This window comes from Taudactylus pleione, unplaced genomic scaffold (assembly GCF_031769625.1).
Source record: "Taudactylus pleione unplaced genomic scaffold, aTauple2 ptg001487l, whole genome shotgun sequence".
Classification (NCBI taxonomy): Eukaryota; Metazoa; Chordata; class Amphibia; order Anura; family Myobatrachidae; genus Taudactylus; species Taudactylus pleione.
In genome coordinates this window covers 65,962-90,494 of record NW_028285885.1, presented here as the reverse complement: position 1 = coordinate 90,494, position 24,533 = coordinate 65,962, and the positions used below count along the sequence as shown (strand labels likewise).

General features: G+C 49.7%; 1 protein-coding gene across 2 annotated transcripts in view; it reads left to right on the top strand.

The window, feature by feature from the left end:
• LOC148442504 (calpain-1 catalytic subunit-like) overlaps nucleotides 1–19,631 on the top strand; it is a 193,876-nt gene extending 174,245 nt beyond the window's left edge. The window contains exons 12-14 of one of the 2 annotated variants that reach the window (XM_088463878.1): nucleotides 6,233–6,247; nucleotides 6,391–6,593; nucleotides 19,420–19,631. In XM_088463878.1, coding sequence (XP_088320004.1) covers nucleotides 6,233–6,247; nucleotides 6,391–6,593; nucleotides 19,420–19,468 — 267 coding nt within the window. In that variant the 3' untranslated portion in view covers nucleotides 19,469–19,631. Of the gene's footprint in view, nucleotides 1–6,232; nucleotides 6,248–6,390; nucleotides 6,594–19,414 lie in introns of both variants that reach the window. The other variant, XM_088463879.1, reaches the window with a different exon arrangement.
• Nucleotides 19,632–24,533: the final 4,902 nt, after the last annotated feature.

Sequence of the window (24,533 nt, the reverse complement as noted above, 5' to 3'; positions counted from 1 at the left end):
GTCACCTGCCCCTCCCGCTGCAGGGGGGTTCTTATACGATCGCAGGGGGGGGCAGGAGGGGTCAGCGGCTAAATCAGGAGGGTAGGCAAGTATGGTGCACTATGATTCTGCATCTTAATTATGCACGCCTATAAAACGGCGTTAAGGCGCTCAGACCCGCCTGTGTTCGCACCACCACCCCCCCATTTTCATCGACCAGCACCTGTCACCACCCACAAACGACTCATTCTGTCACTCAAGCTAGCGAGGCGTCTATGCACAATGGTCGATCGCATGGACTGGTTCGCGCACTGTGATGAGTTCACATGCGCACATTGCAAACATTGGCAGGCTGCGTGTAAACTAGGGGTGTGCACCGGCCACTTTTCGTGTTTTGTGTTTTGGTTTTGGATCTGGATCTTTCTTCGTGTTTTGGATCTGGATTGGTTTTGCCAAAACCACCCTTCCGTGTTTTGGGTTCTGGGTTTTGTGTTTTGGATCTGTATTTTTTTTTAAAAAAGCATAAAAACAGCTAAAATCACAGAATTTGTGGGTTTCTCTGCTCCTATGCTATTATTAACCTCAATAACCTTAATTTCCACTCATTTCCAGTCTATTCTGAACACCTCACACCTCACAATAGTGTTTTTATGTCCAAAAGGTTGCACCGAGGTAGCTGGATGACTATGCTAAGCGACACGAGTGGGCGGCACAAACACGTGACCCATCTAGGAGTGACACTGCAGTGGCAGACAGGATGGTAGTTAGAAAAACTAGGCCCCAAACTGTACATAATGCAAAGAAAAAAAAGAAGTGCAAGATGGAATTGTCCTTGGGCCCTCCCACCCACCCTTATGTTGTATAAACAGGACATGCACACTTTAACAAATCAATCATTTCAGCGCCAGGGTCTGCCACACAACTGTGGCTGAAATGATTGGTTCGTTTGGGCCCCCACAAAACAAGCTGGCAATTAATGTGTCCCTGCACAAACTGGCTCTACGGAGGCAAGATGTCATCCTCATCCTCCTCATCCACCGATTCCTCACCCTCTTCAGTGTGTACATCCTCATCCTCACAAAGTATTAACTCGTCCCCACTTGAATCCACCACCACAGGTCCCTCTGTACCTTCTGGAGGCTGGTCTCCCTGGAAGAGCTGATAATTCATTTTGATGAACATCATCTTCTCCACATTCTGTGGAAGCAACCTCCTACGCCTTTCGCTGACAAGGTTCCCGGCTGCACTAAACACTCTTTCGGAGTACACACTGGAGGGGGGGCAACTCAGGTAAAATAGAGCCAGTTTGTACAGGGGACACCAAATTGCCTCTTTTTCCTGCCAGTACAGGTATGGACTGTCTGACATGCCTACTTGGATGCTGTCACCGATGTAATCCTCCACCATTCTGTCAATGGTGACAGTATCATATGCAGTGACAGTAGACATGTCAGAAATTGTTGCCAGGTCCTTCAGTCTGGACCAGATGTCCAAACTTGGTCCTGCCTGCCCTGCATCACCGCCAGCGGGTTGCTTAGGATACCTAAGTTTTTTCCTGGCAGCCCCAGTTACGGGAGAAAATGAAGAAGGAGCCGTTGACATGTCACGTTCCGCTTCAGCTGACAGTGTGTTCACCAGCAGGTCTTTGCACCTCTGCAGGCTTGTGTTGGCCGGAAAGAGAGACACCACATAGGCTTTAAACCTAGGATCAAGCACGGTGGCCAAAATGTAGTGGTCTGATTTCAACAGATTGACCACCCTGGAATCCTGGCAAAGCGAATGAAGGGCTTCATCCACAAGTCCCACATGCCGAGCGGAATCGCTCCATCTTAGCTCCTCCTTCACTTTCTCCAGCTGCTTCTGCAAAAGCCTGATGAGGGGAATGACCTGACTCAAGCTGGCTGTGTCTGAACTGACTTCACGTGTGGCAAGTTCGAAGGGCTGGAGAACCTTGCACAACACGGAAATCATTCTCCACTGCGCTTGAGTCAGGTACATACCCCCTCCTTTGCCTATGTCATAGGTGGATGTATAGGCTTGTATGGCCTTTTGCTGCTCCTCCATCCTCTGAAGCATATAGAGGGTTGAGTTCCACCGTGTCACAACCTCTTGCTTCAGGTGATGGTGGGGCAGGTTCAAGAGTGTTTGCTGGCGCTCCAGTCTTCGGCACGCAGTCGCTGAATGGCGAAAGTGGCCAGAAATTTTTCGGGCCACCCAAAGCGTCTCCTGCACGCCCCTGTCGCTTTTCAGAAAATTCTGCACCACCAAGTTTATTGTGTGAGCAAAACATGGGACGTGCTGGAATTTGCCCAGATGTAATGCCCGCACAATATTGGTGGCGTTGTCAGATATCACAAATCCCCAGGAGAGTCTAAGTGGGGTAAGCCACTGGGCGATGATTTCCCTCAGTTTCTCTAAGAGGTTGTCGGCGGTGTGCCTCTTACTGAAACCGGTGATACACAGCGTAGCCTGCCTTGTAACGAGCTGGCGTTTCTGAGATGCTGCTACTGGTGACGCTGCTGCTGTTGCTGCGTAAGGTGATACATCTACCCAGTGGGCTGTCACAGTCATATAGTCCTTAGTCTGCCCTGTTCCACTTGTCCACCTGTCCGTGGTTAAGTGGACATTGTGTACAACTGCATTTTTCAGGACACTGAGGACACTTTTTCTGACGTTTCTGTACAGTCTCGGTATCGCCTGCCTAGTGAAGTGGAATCTAGATGGGATTTGGAACCGGGGACACACTACCTCCATCAATTGTCTAAATCCCACTGCACTAATGGCGGATACCGGACGCACGTCTAACACCAACATAGCAGTCAAGGCCTCAGTTATACGTTTTGCTTCAGGATGACTGCTGTCGTACTTCATCCTCCTCGCTAAGGACTGTTGGAGGGTCAATTGTTTAGTAAAAGTAGTGGTGTTCCTACTTCCTCTCTGGGATGATGTATGACTCCCAGCAGCAGCAACAGCAGCAGCGGCAGCAGTAGGCGTAACAATGCAGGATCCTCCAGAGGAATCCCGGATAGGAGAGTCAGTCATGCCAGTGACATGGCCTGCAGGACTACTTCCGATCCTGACTAAGGAGGAAATTGACGAGGAGGGAGTTGACGGTGTGGTTTGCAGGCGCTTGGATACAACAGGACAACGAGATTTAGGTGTCCCTGGACTGCTTACGGTCTTAGCCAAAGTTTCTGAACTTGACAGTAACTTTTTATGAACGCGCTGCAGGTGCCGTATAAGGGAGGATGTTCCTAGGTGGTTGACGTCCCTACCCCTACTTATTTCACCTTTACATATGGTACATATGGCAAGACAGTTGTTGTCCGGATTTGGATAGAAATATTGCCAGACCAAAGAGGTGGAATGTTTGGTCTTCTGCCCAGGCATGACCGTGATGGGCTTTTTCATCCCACGGACAACAACTGTCTCCCCCGGAGCTTGATTTAAACAAACCACATCACCATCAGAATCCTCCTCGCCAACTTCCTCCTCAGCGCCAGCTACACCTGTATCCTCATACTGTTGTACTTCAACAGTGACATCTTCAATTTGCATATCAGCAAGTGGACTGTGGGTGCTCCTTTCAGCACTTGCAGGGGGCGTGCAAATGGTGGAAAGAGCCACCTCTTCCCGTCCAGTGCTGGGAAGGTCAGGCATCGCAACCACCACCACACTTGGACTCTCCTTGGGGATTTGTGATATCTTCTTAGAAAGCACAGTTCTTCGCTGTGCTTTTGCCAGCTTAACTCTTTTGATTTTTTTAGTGGGAGGAGGGCTTCCATCGTCATGTGAAGCTGAACCACTAGTCATGAACATACTAGGGATCGACCTTAGCCGTTCCTTGCCACTCCGTGTCGTAAATGGCATATTGGCAAGTTTACGTTTCTCTTCAGCTGATTTAAATGTCTTTTTCAAGGTCATTTTCCTGAACTTTGCCATTTGGGATTGTATGTGCCCTCTACTATGACATTGGGCATCGGCCTTGGCAGATGACGTTGATGGCATGTTATCGTCTATGTCATGACTAGTGGCAGCAGCTTCAGCACTAGGAGGAAGTGGTTCTTGATCTTTCTCTATTTTATTTTTATCGGAGAAAGTTTGGTCCTCCATTTATGTTATATCGATTTGATAAATACGTGCGGCTAAACACAGAAAATAATTTTTTTTTTGGTTTGGACTGGAGTGTACTTTGGGGGTTACAGCACCCTTTAACGGTCAAGCCAGCCGGCCCTTTACTTATGACACAGGCGCACGCTTGGCACTACTTTGTTGATGCACGTGCGGCTACTGCGCACACAATTCACAAACACAGAAAATAATTTTTTTTTGGTTTGGACTGGAGTGTACTTTCGGGGGTTACAGCACCCTTTAACGGTCAAGCCAGCCGGCCCTTTACTTATGACACAGGCGCACGCTTGGCACTACTTTGTTGATGCACGTGCGGCTACTGCGCACACAATTCACAAACACAGAAAATAATTTTTTTTTTGGTTTGGACTGGAGTGTACTTTCGGGGGTTACAGCACCCTTAACGGTCAAGCCAGCCGGCCCTTTACTTATGACACAGGCGCACGCTTGGCACTACTTTGTTGATGCACGTGCGGCTACTGCGCACACAATTCACAAACACAGAAAATCATTTTTTTTTTGGTTTGGACTGGACTGTACTTTCGGGGGTTACAGCACCCTTTAACGGTCAAGCCAGCCGGCCCTTTACTTATGACACAGGCACACGCTTGGCACTACTTTGTTGATGCACGTGCGGCTACTGCGCACACAATTCACAAACACAGAAAATAATTTTTTTTTTGGTTTGGACTGGAGTGTACTTTCGGGGGTTACAGCACCCTTTAACGGTCAAGCCAGCCGGCCCTTTACTTATGACACAGGCGCACGCTTGGCACTACTTTGTTGATGCACGTGCGGCTACTGCGCACACAATTCACAAACACAGAAAATAATTTTTTTTTTGGTTTGGACTGGAGTGTACTTTGGGGGTTACAGCACCCTTTAACGGTCAAGCCAGCCGGCCCTTTACTTATGACACAGGCGCACGCTTGGCACTACTTTGTTGATGCACGTGCGGCTACTGCGCACACAATTCACAAACACAGAAAATAATTTTTTTTTGGGTTTGGACTGGACTGTACTTTCGGGGGTTACAGCACCCTTTAACGGTCAAGCCAGCCGGCCCTTTACTTATGACACAGGCGCACACTTGGCACTACTTTGTTGATGCACGTGCGGCTACTGCGCACACAATTCACAAACACAGAAAATAATTTTTTTTTGATTTGGACTGGAGTGTACTTTCGGGGGTTACAGCACCCTTAACGGTCAAGCCAGCCGGCCCTTTACTTATGACACAGGCGCACGCTTGGCACTACTTTGTTGATGCACGTGCGGCTACTGCGCACACAATTCACAAACACAGAAAATATATTATTTTTTTAGCACTTGGGGGGAGCACCCCTGATGGACAGAGCACCCCCTGGACAACACTACAGCACCCCTTTAGGACTGGGACACTGCACAGGACTTTGGAGTGGACACAGCCCCTATGGAGAACTGACTGCACAACACAGTCCAGCCAGCCCCTATGGACTTTGAAGTAGTGGACACAGCCCCTATTAACAACAGCAGCGCAGCACAACACAGCCAGCCCCTATGGACTTTGAAGTAGTGGACAACAGCAGCACTACACTACACTACACTACACTACACAGCCCTAACTCCCACCCTCCCTCTTCACTGTCCACAGCCGAGTGAGAAAATGGCGCCGACGCGGGTACCTTATATATGATCCAAAACCCGCGAGACTCGGAAGGCGGGATGATGACGTTTTGCCTCGATTTCAGATCCGAGTCAGGCGGGAAAAGTCGAGCCTGACTCGGATTGGACTCGGATCGGGGGGGCTCGGGGGGGTTCGGATTTCAGAAATCCGAACCCGCTCACCCCTAGTGTAAACGCATCGTAGCGAGCGGGTTCTGAATCGGGCCCAGAGTCCCTGATTGTTCCTGTTGAGCGATGGCCCTGTATATAATTCTATAAATATGTAAGAAGATTTTTAACTGTTTTACTTTCATTTTGCTGCCCACAAATCCTGCTGCTTCGGGCAGTTGCGCCAGGGTCCCTCATCATAAGCGCACCCCCAGCTAGAACATTAGACAGTTATAGAGTACATCTCTCAGGAATATAATATAGGACCTGGGATCTGATGATATTTTTATTTTCCGTCTTCCTTTTATAGGTGCCTAAAGAACAGGTGAGAATCTGTCACTGCCTAACTCTTCCTGGCCAGGAGCCCCGTGTAACCCTCAGCCCATGGACGCTGCCTGTTCAGCCTCACCCTGATACATCCAGTAACAATAATCCGTCCTGCCCCAGGTAACACAATTCATGTTCTAGGTCTCTCGTCCCCGACTGGACCGGGGGTTTTTCACAAGGAGCCGCCCAGTGTGTGACAGCGGAGACCCTCAGAACAGCCGCGGGGTTACAATGGCGGCATGCGTGGTACCAGGGGATTATGTGATTGTGCCATCTACGTATGACCCCAACCAGGAGGGTAACTTCTACATTAGAGTATTGTGTGAGAAAGGCACAGAGAGCAGGTAAGTGCCCTGTATACACTATATATACTGTATATATGTGAGATACACACACAGCACAGGTTCCCCTAATACGGCCACACAACAGAAGCTGAAATATTCTGATTACCTCTGTATTTATGTGACAATGGCATAGGCTGGAGATCAGGGCCTGATTCAGAGCCGGACGCTATTTGCGGATGCTCGTTCTTAAAAAAGGCGCCGGATATTTAAATTGAGTGCTCGCTCTTTGCAGTGTGTTGACGCCTCTATGTCAGAGCGAGCGTCCAAAAAATGCGCTCGCTATTTTGTAAAGACGCCCCTTTGCCGTTCGCATCATACGTCATCTCCATTATTTATTAGATTAATCGGGAACATCGAAAGGCATCTGAACTGCTCGCAGTGCTTGTGGTATGTTTTACTTCCCGCTATCACTGCGAGCAGTTCAGGCTAAAAGACAACCAAGTGACATGGTCGATGACGCTGCTTTACTAATTATGCACTCCCATTAAACGCCCTTTTTACCGTTTGGCACGCCTGCGTTCGGATCTCCACTCCCCGTTTTCAAGCACCTTCCCCTGTTACCACCCACAAACGCCTCATTCTGTCACTCAAATTAGCAGCCCCTCGCTATTTTGCGAGCGCTCGATTTCCGACCGCAATAACTGGTTTGCGCATGCGCACTAAGACCCATACGCATGCGCAGTTGTGCGAACATCGCTCATAGCGAACAAGCGGCTCTGAATCAGGCCCTGAGTCCCTGAAGAGATCGGACGAAGTCGGAAATAAGGAGCTCATTCAGAGTCGGTGTTGCCCTACAGCGCATGTGCACGACGGAGCTGGCTCCGTCGTAAGTATGCGCGAGACCCGGCTAACGACGGGTGATCCGTCGTTAGGGGTCTCGTCATAGACGGTGCGAGCTGTCGATGTTGAGTGACAGCTCGCCCCATTTTCTGGGCGGGCCGGGGGCGTGCCTGGCCAAACGGAGGCGTTCCAGTAGGAACGCTTGCTGTTTGGGGGCGGCCCCACTGACATCATCAGTGATGTCAGTGGGGAGCTTCAAACTCGATCAGAGGGGCTTAAGGTTGACGAGACCCTACCTTCTCGTCGTAAGCCCCGATGGTCGCGATGGTCTTGACCATCGCGACCATCACCCTTGTCGGTCGTTAGAGCTGTGGGTGTTAACCCACAGCCTAACGACCGTCATGGAGGCGGCCGTTCAGGATGCAAGTGGCCGCCCTGTTTCAGAACGACCGCTTGCATCCTACGACCGCCTCTGAATGAGGCCCTAAATCTTGCAACTTTCCCGAAAGTTTGTCGATCCCCAGAAAACTGATCAGGCAAATTTACCTTTAGTTCAAGATGAGGAGCTGCATGTACCGGAGAACGGTTTTCCTCAACTCGTATAGTGAGTTCCTGGACTTTTTGGGTGAGTGTTTGGATCTGGGCTGCAAGCACCTGGGCAAGACTCTGGTCAGAGCGTCCGGCTCTGAATCAGGCCCAGAGTGCTCGCTCTGAATCAGTGCCCTCCTCCCTAAAATTGGAGCGGCCTCTTGGACGCTCGCATAGCTGTGGGTTACCACCCACAGCTTATGCGAGTGTCCATGATGATGGTCCATCGGGCTAGCGACGAGACCCTGCGGTAGGGTCTCGGTGACCGCAGAGCCAAAATCACTCCCACTGACATCACTAGTGATGTCAGTGGGGCCGGACCCAGACGGTAGGCGTTCCCATGGGAACGCCTGCGTCTGGCAGCCACGCCCCCGGCACGCCCACCAAAGGGGGCGTGCTGTCACTCACCATTGACAGCACGCCCCCTTTGGTGCGAGACCCAGAGCGACGTATTTCTCGTCGCTCGCCGGGTATCGCGCATGCGCACGACGGAGCTCCCTCCGTCGTGCGCATACGCCCAACATCGACCCGCTTGTGAGCGACCTTCGCTCCCGAGCGGGTCTGAATGACTCCCCTGTCCCTGCTCCATGATACAGAAGCTATAACTCCGATATGACTCTTTCTGTATCTAATTCCAAGTGTACCTGTGTTTTTGGGCCGACTATAATGTTATGAATCCCACTACCCGCTCCATGTGAGACCCCTAGAACCCGGCTAGCGAGATCTTCACCAATAACAACCGCCCGCTGTTCCCTTAGAACTATGATATGTTCACCGGTACTTAGGCGGCCGCCTGGACTTACTTTCGGGGTTTCTAGAGGCTCACACGGAGGTACAAGGGAATTCAAGAGATGAAGTGTACAGTTAGAGCTGATACGGGTAATGGTTCTGATGAGTTGGCAATTGCATCGATGATATAGCAATGATACCGAAAGTGTGGCAAGTGTGCCGAAGGTGCGGCAATTGTGCCAATGTTGCGGTGATGGTGCCGATGTTGCGGCAATGGCTGTAGAAAAGCAGTCTAAGGTTAGCAAATGGCTTTGAGAGCTGATGGTGCAGCAAGCGTGCCGATGTTGCGGCGGTGGTGCCGATGTTGCAGCACGGGAGTTGCTTGGAGCGGCTAAGAAGCCGAATGAAGAATGGTGGTAGCACGGGAGCTACTTGGTGTGGCTAGGAAGCCGTTTGGAGGACGATGGCTGCCCAGGAGCTGCTTGGTGTCAGCTGGGAAGCCGAATGGAAGCAATATCATGAAGGGAACAAAAGCTGCCCATGCAGCTAAGCTGATGAAATCCACAGACGCGCTATAGTCAGCACAGGTGCATTTGTTCAGTGAGCATAAATAGGCTGAAACACTAAAGCTGCACCTGTGGATGAGACACCACTTCCTGAGGAGTGACGATTGAATGAAGTGGGCTTCATTCAGAGCCGCTCGTAAGCGGCCGCTCGTTCGTTCCGAGCGATAGTTGCACATTTGCGCATGCGTACGGGTTGTAATACGCATGCGCAAACCAGTCAGTGCGGCCGAAAATCGTGTGCTCGCAAAATAGCGAATGCCTGCTAATTTGAGTGACAGAGTGAGGCGTTTGTGGATGGTAACAGGGGAAGGTGCTTGAAAACTGGGAGTGGAAATCAGAATGCAGGCGTGCCTAAAGGTCAAAACGGGCGTTTTAAGGGTGTGCATAATTAATAAAGCAGCGTCATCGACCACGTCACTGGGTTGTTTTATAGTCAGAACTGCTCTCATGATAGGGGTTGGAAAATCCAACCACAAGAATAGCGAGCAGTTCATACGCCTTTCGATGTACTCGATTAATCTAATAAATAGCGGACATGACGTATGATGCGAGCGGCCAGGGGGAGTATTTTTCAAAATAACGACCGCATATTTTGTTCACTCGTTCAGACATAGAGGCGTCAACAGACCGCAAAGAGCGAACGGTTAATTTAAATAGCCACCCCCTTTTTCTGAACGAGCGAGCGCAAATAGCGTCCGGCTCTGAATCAGACCCTGTATTCTCACGCTCCTACTGGCCATGTGGGACAGTATTCTCATGCGCTTACTGGCCATGTGGGACAGTATTCTCACGCTCCTACTGGCCATGTGGGACCGTATTCCCATGCTCCTACTGGCCATGTGAGGCAGTATTCTCACGCTCATACTGGTCATGTGGGACAATATTCTCACACTCCTACTGACCATGTGGGACCGTATTCTCACGCTCCTACTGGCCATGTGGGACAGTATTCTCATGCTCCTAGTGGCCATATGGGACAGTATTCTCATGCTCCTACTGGCCATGTGGAACAGTATTCTCATGCTCCTACTGGCCATGCGGGACAGTATTCTCACACTCCGACTGGCCATGCGGGACAGTATTCTCATGCTCCTACTGGCCATGTGGGACAGTATTCTCACGCTCCTACTGGCCATGCGGGACAGTATTCTCATGCTCCTACTGGCTATGTGGGACCATATTCCCATGCTTCTACTGGCCATGTGAGGCAGTATTCTCACGCTCCTACTAGTCATGTGGGACAGTATTCTCACGCTCCTACTGGCCATGTGGGACCGTATTCTAATGCTCCTACTGGCCATGTGAGGCAGTATTCTCATGCTCATACTGGTCATGTGGGACTGTATTCTCACGCTCATACTGGCCATGTGGGACTGTATTCTCACGCCCCTACTGACCATGTGCGACCATATTCTCACGCTCCTACTGGCCATGTGGGACAGTATTCTCACGCTCCTAGTGGCCATGTGGAACAGTATTCTCACGCTCCTAATGGCCATGTGGAACAGTATTCCTACGCTCCTACTGGCCATGCAGGACAGTATTCTCACTCCCCTACTGGCCATGTGGGACAGTATTCTCACATTCCTACTGGCCATGTGGGACAGTATTCTCATACTCCTACTGGCCATGTGCGACCGTATTATCACGCTCCTACTGGCCATGTGCGACCGTATTATCACGCTCCTACTGGCCATGTGAGACAGTATTCTCACGCTCCTACTGGCCATGTGGGACAGTATTCTCACACTGCTACTGGCCATGTGGGACAGTATTCTCATGCTCCTACTGGCTATGTGGGACCATATTCCCATGCTTCTACTGGCCATGTGAGGCAGTATTCTCACGCTCCTACTAGTCATGTGGGACAGTATTCTCACGCTCCTACTGGCCATGTGGGACCGTATTGTAATGCTCCTACTGGCCATGTGAGGCAGTATTCTCATGCTCATACTGGTCATGTGGGACCGTATTCTCACGCTCATACTGGCCATGTGGGACTGTATTCTCACGCCTCTACTGACCATGTGCGACCATATTCTCTCGCTCCTACTGGCCATGTGGGACAGTATTCTCACGCTCCAAGTGGCCATGTGGGACAGTATTCTCACGCTCCTAATGGCCATGTGGAACAGTATTCTCACGCTCCTACTGGCCATGTGGGACAGTATTCTCACGCTTCTACTGGCCATGTGGGAATAGTATTCTCACGCTCCTACTGGCCATGTGGGACAGTATTCTCACGCTCCTACTGGCCATGTGGGACATTGTTCTAATGCTCCTACTGGCCATGTGGGACAGTACTCTCAAACTCCTACTGGCAATGTTGGACCATAATCTTACGGTTTTACTGGCCATGTGGGATCATATTCTCATGCTCCTACTGGCCATATGGGACAGTGGGCCTGATTCAGAGGCACACGCTATTTGTGTGCGCTTGCTCTGAATCAGGGCGTCCCTATTTTTTTAAATTCTGGCCTCCAGGCCACTCGCACAGCTGTGGGTGACCACCTACAGCTTTTGCAAGCGGCCTGGCGATGGTCATGATTATCGCGACCATTGGCATTGCGATGAGACCCTTGTGGTAGGGTCTCAGTACTCGCAATGCCAAGTGGGCTTCCAGCTCTAATAGAGCCGGAAGTCCACTACTGACATCATGAGTGATGTCAATAGGGCCGCCCACAAACGCCAAGTGTTCATTTAGGAATGCCTCCCTTTGTCCAGCCACCCCCCTACCTGCCTACAAAACGGGGAGGACAGTAGTCTCCTGCTCCTACTGGCCATGTGGGACACTACTCTCCCACTCCTACTAGCAATGAGGGACAGCACCCTCCTGCTCCTACTGCCCATGCGGGACCATATTCTCAGGCTTCTACTGGCCATGCGGGATAGTATTCTCACGCTCCTACTGGCCATGTGGGACAGTATTCTCATGCTCCTACTGGCCATGTGGGACAGTATTCTCACGCTACTTCTGGCCATGTGAGACAGTATTCTCACACTACTGGTGGTAGCATGGGAGCTACTTGGTGCGGCTAGGAAGCCGTATGGTGAACGCTAGCAGCACAGAAGCTGCTAGATACATCTAGGAAGCCGTTTGGAGGATGATGGCTGCCCGGGAGCTGCTTGGTGTCGGCTGGGAAGCAGAATGGAAGCAATAGCATGGAGAGAACAGAAGCTGCCCATGCAGCTAAGCTGATGAAATCCACAGACGCTGTATAGTTGGCACAGGTGCAATAGTTCAGTGAGTATAAATAGGCTGAAGCACTTAATCAAGCTGCACCTGTGGATGAGACATCACTTCCTGAGGTGTGCCAATCACCTAGCAACAGGAACAACAGTAGTAACCCCGTCCTGCCTGGGAAAGCTGTCAGAAAGGGTCAAGTGGTGACAGCGACTTGTAACAGTGCCCCCCCCTTGATGTGGGGTTGAAGAACCCCGAGAACCTGGTTTATCCGGAAAGTCCTGAAAGAAACATCTTCTCAACCTGGGAGCATGTAATGCAGCATCAGGAACCCAGGAACGTTCCTCCGGCCCATAGCACTTCCAGTGGACTAAGAATTGCAGACGACCCGTGGATAATCTAGAGTCCAAACTTTTCTCCACAATTAATTCATGTTGACAAGAACAATGGAAAGTATTATTAATACGGAGAGAGTTGGGCAATTGAAGTTTGAAGGCTACTGGGTTCACCTGTGAAATAATTTGGAATAGACCAATAAATCTGGGACCCAACTTATGTGTAGGCTGACGGAGCTTGATGTTTTTGGTGGAGAGCCAAACCAAATCACCTTTCTTAAAACAACATGACCTACGATGCTTGTCAACAGATTCTTTGGTGCGGAGAGATACCTTTCCGAAGGTTTTGATGAACCTTGCCCCAATTATGTCGGAGCCGAGAAACAGAGGAAGAAGCTGGTGATCCAGAGTCAAAGGCATTTGACCTCGGATGTTGCCCTGTAACACAGAAGAATGGGGATACTGAAGATGCAGAGTGACATGAATTATTAAAAGCTATCATTATGACACTTGGAAATAACAGCATAGATCAGAGGTTCCCAAAGGTGGTCCTCAAGGCTCCCCAACAGTTCAGGTTCAGGTTTTAGAGATATCCATGGTTGAGTAAAGGTGGTTAATTCAAATTAACTGAGGTACTAATTAAGTCACCTGTGCTCAAGCATGGATACCTCTCTAAAACCTGAACTGTTGGGGAGCCTTGAGGACCGCGTTTGGGAACCTCTGGCATAGATACTGTTCCAGACACTGATTAACATGCTCAGTCTGTCCATTGGACTGCGGATGGTAACCTGAAGAAAGACTAAGATCAATGCCCAGAGAAGTACAGAACTGTCGCCAAAACTGTACCACAAATTGTGATCCTCGATCCAACATAATATCCATTGGTAAACCGTTTACCCGAAAAATGTGTTGGAGAAACAGGCTGGAAATTCCTTAGCAGAAGGAAGTTTTTGCAATGGTATGAAGTGTGCCATTTTACTAATCGGTCCACCACCATCCAGATAACAGAACATCGAGCAGATATTGGGAGATCAACGATGAAATCCATGGCGATGTGAGTCCAGGGTCTCCTGGGTATGGAAAGTGGAAGTAACAGACTCGAAGGAGCTGTCCGAGGTGTCTTATTCTAGGCACATACCTCACATGCCAAGACAAATTCACACACATCTTTAGTCAATGACGGCCACCAAACAGAACGGGAGAGTAACTCTGTGAGGTCTTACTGATACTTTGATGACCAGAAACTTGACTAGCGTGAAAATCCAGCAGAACTGCTCTTGAAAACTTCTTTGGCACAAACAGACAACCAGAAGGCTTCTCTGGAGGTTACTCTGATTGAGATGTCCGAATCAGATCTGCCAGATTACGAGTGAGGGTACAATGGAAGAAAGAATCTGGGATGATAGCTTCGTCTGACCTGGACATCTATTGTACTGGTTCAAAACTCCTGGATAGGGCATCAGCCTTGATGTTCTTGGAGCGAGTGAACGAAAAATGCGCTCGCTATTTTGTAAAGACGCCCCTCCAGTATTTGTTTGATTAATCGGGTACATCGAAAGGCATCTGAACTGCTCGCAGTGCTTGTGGTAGGTTTTTCCTACTGCAATCACTGCGAGCAGTTCAGGCTAAAAGACAACCAAGTGACGTGGTCGATGACGCTCCTTTACTAATTATGCACACCCATTAAACGCCCTTTTTACCGTTAGGCATGCCTGCGTTCGGATCTCCACTCCCCCGTTTTCAAGCACCTTCCCCTGTTACAACCCACAAACGGTACATACTGTCAATCAAATTAGCAGCCCCTCGCTGTTTCGCGAGCGCTCCATTTCCGACCGCAATGACTGGTTTGCGCATGCGCACTAAGACCCATACGCATGCGCAGTTGTGCGAACATCGCTCATAGCGAACGAGCGCCCGCTTACGAGCGGCTCTGAATCAGGCCCTGAGTCCCTGAAGAGATTGGACGAAGCCGAAAGTTTGTCGATCCCCAGAAAACTGATCTGGCAAATTTACCTTTAGTTCAAGATGAGGAGCTGCATGTACCGGAGAACGGTTTTCCTCAACTCGTATAGTGAGTTCCTGGACTTTCTGGGTGAGTGTTTGGATCTGGGCTGCAAGCACCTGGGCAAGACTCTGGACCTCATTCAGAGTCGGTCGTTGCGGCCGCACGGTCGTACGGGAAAAGGGTCCGTATATGCAAATGATGCACTCGCAAGTTGCGTCCTTAAGATCGGATCGGTAGCTGGCCGACCAAGGGGAGGAAGCGGCCGGAAGACAAAAAAAATACGCCCCCTTCTCGTACGCATTACACGTCATCTCCGGGCATATAAGGTTTAATCGAGACCATCGGGAACCATCGAAACTGGTTGTAGAGCTTAAGGTTGACCATACCCTCTCTTAAGCTCTACGATCAGGTCAGTGTACAAACCACCCATGTCACGTGTGCCATGACACTACTTAGTTAATTATGCACTCCCATAAAACGCCGTTCGCATAATTTGACACGCCTGCATTCGGATCTCCACTCCCCCGTTTTCAAGCACCTTCCCCTGTTACCTCCCACAAATGCCTCATTCTGTCACTCAAATTACCGACCTGACTGTGTTCAAGGAGAGAGAAATTTCTGATCGTAGCAGCTAGTTTGCGCACGCGCATTGCGAACTTTACGCATGCGCAGTTTAGCGAACATCGGTGGCGTACGACAGTGCGGCCGCTACGACCGACTCTGAATGAGATCCTCTGTCCCTGCTCCATGATGCAGAAGCTATAACTCCAATGTGACTCTTTCTGTATCTAATTCCAAGTGTACCTGTGTTTTTGGGACGACTATAATGTTATGAATCCCACTGCCTGCTCCATGTGAGACCCCTAGAACCCAGCTAGCGAGATCTTCACCAATAACAACCGCCCGCTGTTCCCTTAGAACTATGATATGTTCACCGGTACTTAGGCGGCCGCCTGGACTTAGGTTCGGGGTTTCTAGAGGCTCACCCGGAGGTACAAGGGAATTCAAGAGATGAAGTGTACAGTTAGAGCTGATACGGGTAATGGTTCTGATGAGTTAGCAATTGCATCGATGATATAGCAATGATACCGAAGGTGTGGCAAGTGTGCCGAAGGTGCGGCAATTGTGCCAATGTTGCGATGATGGTGCCGATGTTGCGGCAATAGCTGTAGAAAAGCAGTCTAGAGTTTGGAAATGGCTTTGAGAGCCGATGGTATGGCAAATGTGCCGATGTTGCGGCAATGGTGCCGATGTTGTGACAATTGCCGTAGATAAACAGTCTAGGGCATGAAAATGCTTTGAGACCCGATGGTGCGGCAAGTGGGACAATGTTGCAGCGATGGTGCCGATGTTGCAGCAATATCTGTAGATAAACAGTCTAAGGTTAGCAAATGGCTTTGAGAGCTGATGCTGCGGCAAGTGTGCTGATGTTGCGGCGGTGGTGCCGATGTTGCAGCATGGGAGTTGCTTTGAGCGGCTAAGAAGCCGAATGAAGAATGGTGGTAGCACGGGAGCTACTTGGTGTGGCTAGGAAGCCGTATGGTGAACGTTGGCAGCATGGGAGCTGCTAGATGCAGCTAGGAAGCCGTTTGGAGGACGATGGCAGCCCAGGAGCTGCTTGGTGTCAGCTGGGAAGCCGAATGGAAGCAATATCATGAAGGGAACAAAAGTTGCCCATGCAGCTAAGCTGATGAAATCCACAGACGTGCTATAGTCAGCACAGGTGCAATTGTTCAGTGAGCATAAATAGGCTAAAACACTTAAGCTGCACCTGTGGATGAGACATCACTTCCTGAGGAGTGACGATTGCCTAGCAACAGGAGTAACCTCGTCCTGCCTGGGAAAGCTGTCAGAAAGGGTCACGTCGTGACCGCGACTTGTAACACCTACTGGCCATGTGGGACAGTATTCTCACACTCCTACTGGCCATGTGGGACAGTATTCTGATGCTCCTACTGGCCATGTGCGACCGTATTATCACACTCCTACTGGCCATGTGAGACATTATTCTCACACTTCTATTGGCCATGTGGGACAGTATTCTCACGCTCCTACTGGCCATGTGGGACAGTATTCTCATGCGCCTACTGGCCATGTGGGACAGTCTTCTCATGCTCCTACTGTCCATGTGGGACCGTATTCCCATGCTCCTACTGGCCATGTGAGGCCGTATTCTCACGCTCATACTGGTCATGTGGGACAATATTCTCACGCTCCTACTGACCATGTGGGACCATATTCTCACGCTCCTACTGACCATGTGCGACCATATTCTCACGCTCCTACTGGCCATGTGGGACAGTATTATCATGCTCCTAGTGGCCATGTGGGACAGTATTCTCATGTTCCTACTGGCCATGTGGGACAGTATTCTCATGCTCCTACTGGCCATGCGGGACAGTATTCTCACGCTCCGACTGGCCATGCGGGACAGTATTCTCACACTCCTACTGGCCATGCGGGACAGTATTCTCACGCTCCTACTGGCCATGCGGGACAGTATTCTCACTCCCCTACTGGCCATGTGGGACAGTATTCTCACATTCCTACTGGCCATGTGGGACCGTATTCTCATGCTCCTACTGGCCATGTGCAACCGTATTATCACGCTCCTACTGGCCATGTGCGACCGTATTATCACGCTCCTACTGGCCATGTGCGACAGTATTCTCACTCTCCTACTGGCCATGTGGGACAGTATTCTCACGCTCCTACTGGCCATGTGGGACAGTATTCTCACACTGCTACTGGCCATGTGAGACAGTATTATCACGCTCCTACTGGCTATGTGGGACCATATTCTCATGCTCCTACTGGCCATGTAAGGCAGTATTCTCACGCTCATACTGGTCATGTGGGACCGTATTCTCATGCTCCTACTGGCCTTGTGGGACTGTATTCTCAAGCCCCTATTGACCATGTGCGACTATATTCTCATGCTCCTACTGGCCATGTGGGACAGTATTTTCACGCTCCTAGTGGCCATGTGGGACAGTATTCTCACGTTCCTACTGGCCATGTGGGACAGTATTCTCACGCTTCTTCTGGCCATGTGGGACAGTATTCTCACGCTCCTACTGGCCATGTGGGACAGTATTCTCTCGCTCCTAGTGGCCATGTGGGACAGTATTCTCACGCTCCTACTGGCCATGTGGGACAGTATTCTCACGTTCCTAGTGGCCATGTGGGACAGTATTCTCATGCTCCTACTGGCCATGTGGCACAGTATTCTCACGCTCCTACTGGCAATGTGGGACATTGTTCTAATGCTCCTACTAGCCATGTGGGACAGTACTCTCAAACTCCTACTGGCAATGTTGGACCATAATCTTACGGTTTTGCTGGCCATGTGGGATCATATTCTCATGCTCCTACTGGCTATATGGGACAGTGGGCCTGATTCAGAGGCGCACGCTATTTGTGTGCGCTTGCTCTGAATCAGGGCGTCCCTATTTTTTAAAATCCGGCCTCCAGGCCGCTCGCACAGCTGTGGGTGACCACCTACAGCTTGTGCAAGCGGCCTGGTGATGGTCGTGATTATCGCGACCATTGGCATTGCGAGGAGACCCTTGTGGTAGGGTCTCAGTACTCGCAATGCCAAGTGGACTTCCAGCTCTAATAGAGCCGGAAGTCCACTACTGACATCATGAGTGATGTCAATAGGGCCACCCACAAATGCCAGGTGTTCATTCGGGAACCCCTCCGTTTGTCCAGCCACCCCCCTACCCGCCTACAAAACGGGGAGGAAAGTAGTCTCCTGCTCCTACTGGCCATGTGGGACCATATTCTCAGGCTTCTACTGGCAATGACTGACAGTATTCTCACACTCCTACTGGCATTGTGAGTTTAGCTTGGTTTATCCTTTAAAATGAATGCTGCTTTAAAGATACCGCAAGACTCGCATAAATCCCCACAGTGGCTGAAGATTGCAAGCTACAGTATTACATTTAGCTCCATTTCTATCTATCTATCGATCTCATATCTATCTATCTCATATCTATCTATCTATCTATCTATCTATCTATCTATCTCATATCTATCTATCTATCTATCTATCTATCTATCTCATATCTATCTATCTCATATCTATCTATCTATCTATCTATCTCTCTCATATCTATCTATCTATCTATCTATCTATCTCATATCTATCTATCTCATATCTATCTATCTCATATCTCTCTATCTCTCTATCTATCTATCTATCTATCTCATATCTATCTATCTATCTCATATCTATCTATCTATCTATCTATCTATCTATCTATCTATCTATCTATCTATCTATCTATCTCATATCTCTCTATCTATCTCATATCTATCTATCTATCTCATATCTATCTACCTATCTATCTATCTATCTATCTATCTATCTATCTATCTCATATCTCTCTATCTATCTCATATCTATCTATCTATCTCATATCTATCTATCTATCTATCTATCTATCTATCTATCTATCTCATATCTATCTATCATATGATGTATATGTCATTTGGATAGAGATATATTATATTAAGGAGGGTGACTGTGAGTTATTGCAACTGACATGGTGACCGCTGAGGCCACGCCCTTACATTACCAGCAATCAGCGCAGCGTTAGGCGTGATGTAATTACTTGTCTTATTTTCAGGACAGGCTGAAGCACAGACAGGACGACAGCGTCACCCAATCTCCCGTCTCCTGACGCAGCAGGAATCGCTCTGCTACTTGTAATGCTACATTCATCCACCCTACGGAGCCGAGGAGTTATCCATACACCATGGCGTCCTACATGGAAAGATCTCGCCGGTGCTTCTATGTTCTGTGGTGAACAATGTGTAATCCATGATAAATATATGATGCAGTTATCGCCCTGATTGGGAACTTCTGTGTTTGGAACACAAATAAAATTGTAACTTTTCCAAGGAATCCTTTCTTCCCGCCATTGCGCCGGGATAGGGGCTGATTGTGAGGCGGCCACTGCAGCCATATTTAGTACCTTATGCTAATGCGCATATCCGTGTGGCGTCATGCGTATAGATGCTGCGCCCACTGTTTCCTCCATCTGCAGCAGCTCTTACAGGTAGCACATGCTGCGCATAACAGATCCTCCTAAACAGGCGTCCCTTCGCCATACGCAGAATGGCAACGACCTTCCTGGGGCACTGCCACCAAATGGTCCTCTCGCGCTCCTCCGCAATGTACAGTAGCCGCTCACTTGGGTCCCAGAAATGCCCATTTCACAAAGAGAAAGATACAGCCGAAATCCGTCTGACAGAGAGATGCGCAAAATTGTATATATACGCTACAGCACGTGTGTATATACCATAGACATGTCTGCAAACAGAATCAGGCCTATAATGTCCCTCCCTGAGCAACGGTACCAGTGTTATCCATGGACAGTGATAGCAACGTGACTCTTGCAGGCTGTAAGGACACATTGCACATAAGTGTTATCCATACACAGTGATAGCAACGTGACCCTTGCAGGCTGTAAGGACGCATTACACATCAGTGTTATCCATGGACAGTGATAGCAACGTGACTCTTGCAGGCTGTAAGTACGCATTACACATCAGTGTTATCCATGGACAGTGATAGCAACGTGACTCTTGCAGGCTGTAAGGACGCATTACACGGCAGTGTTATCCATGGACAGTGATAGCAACGTGACTCTTGCAGGCTGTAAGGACGCATTACACGTCAGTGTTATCCATGCACAGTGATAGCAACGTGACCATTGCAGGCTGTAAGGACGCATTACATGTCAGTGTTATCCATAGACAGTAATAGCAACGTGACCTTGCAGGCTGTAAGGACGCATTACACGTCAGTGTTATCCATGCACAGTGATAGCAACGTGACCATTGCAGGCTGTAAGGACGCATTACACGTCAGTGTTATCCATGGACAGTGACAGCAACGTGACTCTTGCAGGCTGTAAGGACGCATTACACGTCAGTGTTATCCATGGACAGTGATAGCAACGTGACCATTGTAGGCTGTAAGGATGCATTACACGTCAGTGTTATCCATGGACAGTGGTACGCACTTGCAACCTCCGTCTGTGTGAGTGTGTCTGATCTGTCGCACGTGGTATTTATTTCTACAGCGCATACGCAGATATCCGCAATATTCCCATCCATGTGCGTCTGGCTCAGGCTCAGGCAGGATAAACGCTGAGAGGAGATGCTCCAATCCCTAATGAACACACCAGGAAAGTGACATATATTCAGCTTCTCTGTATAAAAGTAGAAGGGGGCTGGGCAGGCGCACTGGTTCCCACTCATAGGGGCATATTCAATTGAGCGCGAGGTTTAGCGAGGAAAAAACCTGGTGCCCAATTTTGGATTACCGCGGATATACGCACTCCCGATACCCGCGGTATCCAATTAAAAAAGTGATTTTTCCTAAAATTACCGATTTAATGGAAAATCACACTTGCTCTGGAGGTGTGAGAATAAAAACTCCAGCTGCTCTAAGAAGGAAAAACCTCGCACCTCATCTCACCTGCAGGAAAACCTCGCACCTCATCTCATCTGCAGGAAAACCTCGCACCTAATCGCACCTGCAGGAAAACCTCGCACCTAATCTCACCTGCAGGAAAACCTCGCACCTAATCTCACCTGCAGGAGAACCTCGCACCTCATCTCACCTGCAGGAAAACCTCGCACCTAATCTCACCTGCAGTAAAACCTCGCACCTAATCTCACCTGCAGGAAAACCTCGCACCTAATCTCACCTGCAGGAAAACCTCGCACCTAATCTCACCTGCAGGAAAACCTCGCACCTAATCTCACCTGCAGGAAAACCTCGCACCTAATCTCACCTGCAGGAAAACCTCGTACCTAATCTCACCTGCAGGAAAACCTCGCACCTCATCTCACCTGCAGGATAACCTCGCACCTAATCTCACCTGCAGGAAAACCTTGCACCTAATCTCACCTGCAGGAAAACCTCGCACCTCATCTCACCTGCAGGATAACCTCGCACCTAATCTCACCTGCAGGAAAACCTTGTACCTAATCTCACCTGCAGGAAAACCTCGCACCTCATCTCACCTGCAGGAAAACCTCGCACCTAATCTCACCTGCAGGAAAACCTCGCACCTAATCTCACCTGCAGGAAAACCTTGTACCTAATCTCACCTGCAGGAAAACCTCGCACCTCATCTCACCTGCAGGAAAACCTCGCACCTAATCGCACCTGCAGGAAAACATCGCACCTAATCTCACCTGCAGGAAAACCTCGCACCTAATCTCACCTGCAGGAAAACCTCGCACCTCATCTCACCTGCAGGAAAACCTCGCACCTAATCGCACCTGCAGGAAAACCTCGCACCTCATCTCACCTGCAGGAAAACCACGCACCTAATCTCACCTGCAGGATAACCTCGCACCTAATCTCACCTGCAGGAAAACCTCGCACCTAATGTCACCTGCAGGAAAACCTCTCACCTAATCTCACCTGCAGGAAAACCTCGTACCTAATCTCACCTGCAGGAAAACCTCTCACCTAATCTCACCTGCAGGAAAACCTCGCACCTAATCTCACCTGCAGGAAAACCTCTCACCTAATCTCACCTGCAGGAAAACCTGGTACCTAATCTCACCTGCAGGAAAACCTTGCAAGTCATCTCACCTGCAGGAACAGCTCGCACCTAATCTCACCTGCAGGAAAACCTCGCACCTAATCTCACCTGCAGGAAAACCTCGTACCTAATCTCACCTGCAGGTAAACCTCGCACCTCATCTCACCTGCAGGATAACCTCGCACCTAATCTCACCTGCAGGAAAACCTCGCACCTCATCTCACCTGCAGGAACACCTCGCACCTAATCTCACCTGCAGGTAAAACCTCGCACCTAATCTCACCTGCAGGAAAACCTCACACCTAATCTCACCTGCAGGATAACCTCGCACCTAATCTCACCTGCAGGTAAAACCTCGCACCTAATCTCACCTGCAGGAAAACCTCGCACCTAATCTCACCTGCAGGAAAACCTCGTACCTAATCTCACCTGCAGGAAAACCTCGTACCTAATCTCACCTGCAGGAAAACCTCGCACCTCATCTCACCTGCAGAATAACCTCGCACCTCATCTCACCTGCAGGATAACCTCGCACCTAATCTCACCTGCAGGTAAAACCTCGCACCTAATCTCACCAGCAGGAAAACCTCGCACCTAATCTCACCTGCAGGATAACCTCGCACCTAATCTCACCTGCAGGAAAACCTCACACCTAATCTCACCTGCAGGATAACCTCGCACCTAATCTCACCTGCAGGTAAAACCTCGCACCTAATCTCACCTGCAGGTAAAACCTCGCACCTAATCTCACCTGCAGGAAAACCTCGCACCTAATCTCACCTGCAGGAAAACCTCGCACCTAATCTCACCTGCAGGTAAAACCTCGCACCTAATCTCACCTGTAGGAAAACCTCGCACCTAATTGCATCGGCAGGAAAACCTCTCACCTAATCTCACCTGTAGGAAAACCTCGCACCTAATCTCACCTGCAGGAAAACCTCGCACCTAATCGCACCTGCAGGAAAACCTTGCACCTAATCTCATCTGCAGGATAACCTCGTACCTAATCTCACCTGCAGGAAAACCTCGTACCTAATCTCACCTGCAGGAAAACCTCGCACCTCATCTCACCTGCAGGATAACCTCTCACCTAATCTCACCTGCAGGAAAACCTTGCACCTAATCTCACCTGCAGGAAAACCTCGCACCTCATCTCACCTGCAGGAAAACCTTGTACCTAATCTCACCTGCAGGAAAACCTCGCACCTCATCTCACCTGCAGGAAAACCTCGCACCTCATCTCACCTGCAGGAAAACCTCGCACCTAATCTCACCTGCAGGAAAACCTCGTACCTAATCTCACCTGCAGGAAAACCTCGCACCTCATCTCACCTGCAGGAAAACCTCGCACCTAATCGCACCTGCAGGAAAACATCGCACCTCATCTCACCTGCAGGATAACCTCACACCTAATCTCACCTGCAGGATAACCTTGCACCTAATCTCACCTGCAGGAAAACCTCGCACCTAATGTCACCTGCAGGAAAACCTCTCACCTAATCTCACCTGCAGGAAAACCTCGTACCTAATCTCACCTGCAGGTAAACCTCGCACCTCATCTCACCTGCAGGATAACCTCGCACCTAATCTCACCTGCAGGAAAACCTCGCACCTCATCTCACCTGCAGGAACACCTCGCACCTAATCTCACCTGCAGGAAAACCTCGCACCTAATCTCACCTGCAGGAAAACCTCACACCTAATCTCACCTGCAGGATAACCTCGCACCTAATCTCACCTGCAGGAAATCCTCGCACCTAATCTCACCTGCAGGAAAACCTCTCACCTAATCTCACCTGCAGGAAAACCTCGCACCTAATCTCACCTGCAGGAAAACCTCTCACCTAATCTCACCTGCAGGAAAACCTCGTACCTAATCTCACCTGCAGGTAAACCTCGCACCTCATCTCACCTGCAGGATAACCTCGCACCTAATCTCACCTGCAGGAAAACCTCGCACCTAATCTCACCTGCAGGAAAACCTCGTACCTAATCTCACCTGCAGGTAAACCTCGCACCTCATCTCACCTGCAGGATAACCTCGCACCTAATCTCACCTGCAGGAAAACCTCGCACCTCATCTCACCTGCAGGAACACCTCGCACCTAATCTCACCTGCAGGTAAAACCTCGCTCCTAATCTCACCTGCAGGAAAACCTCGCACCTAATCTCACCTGCA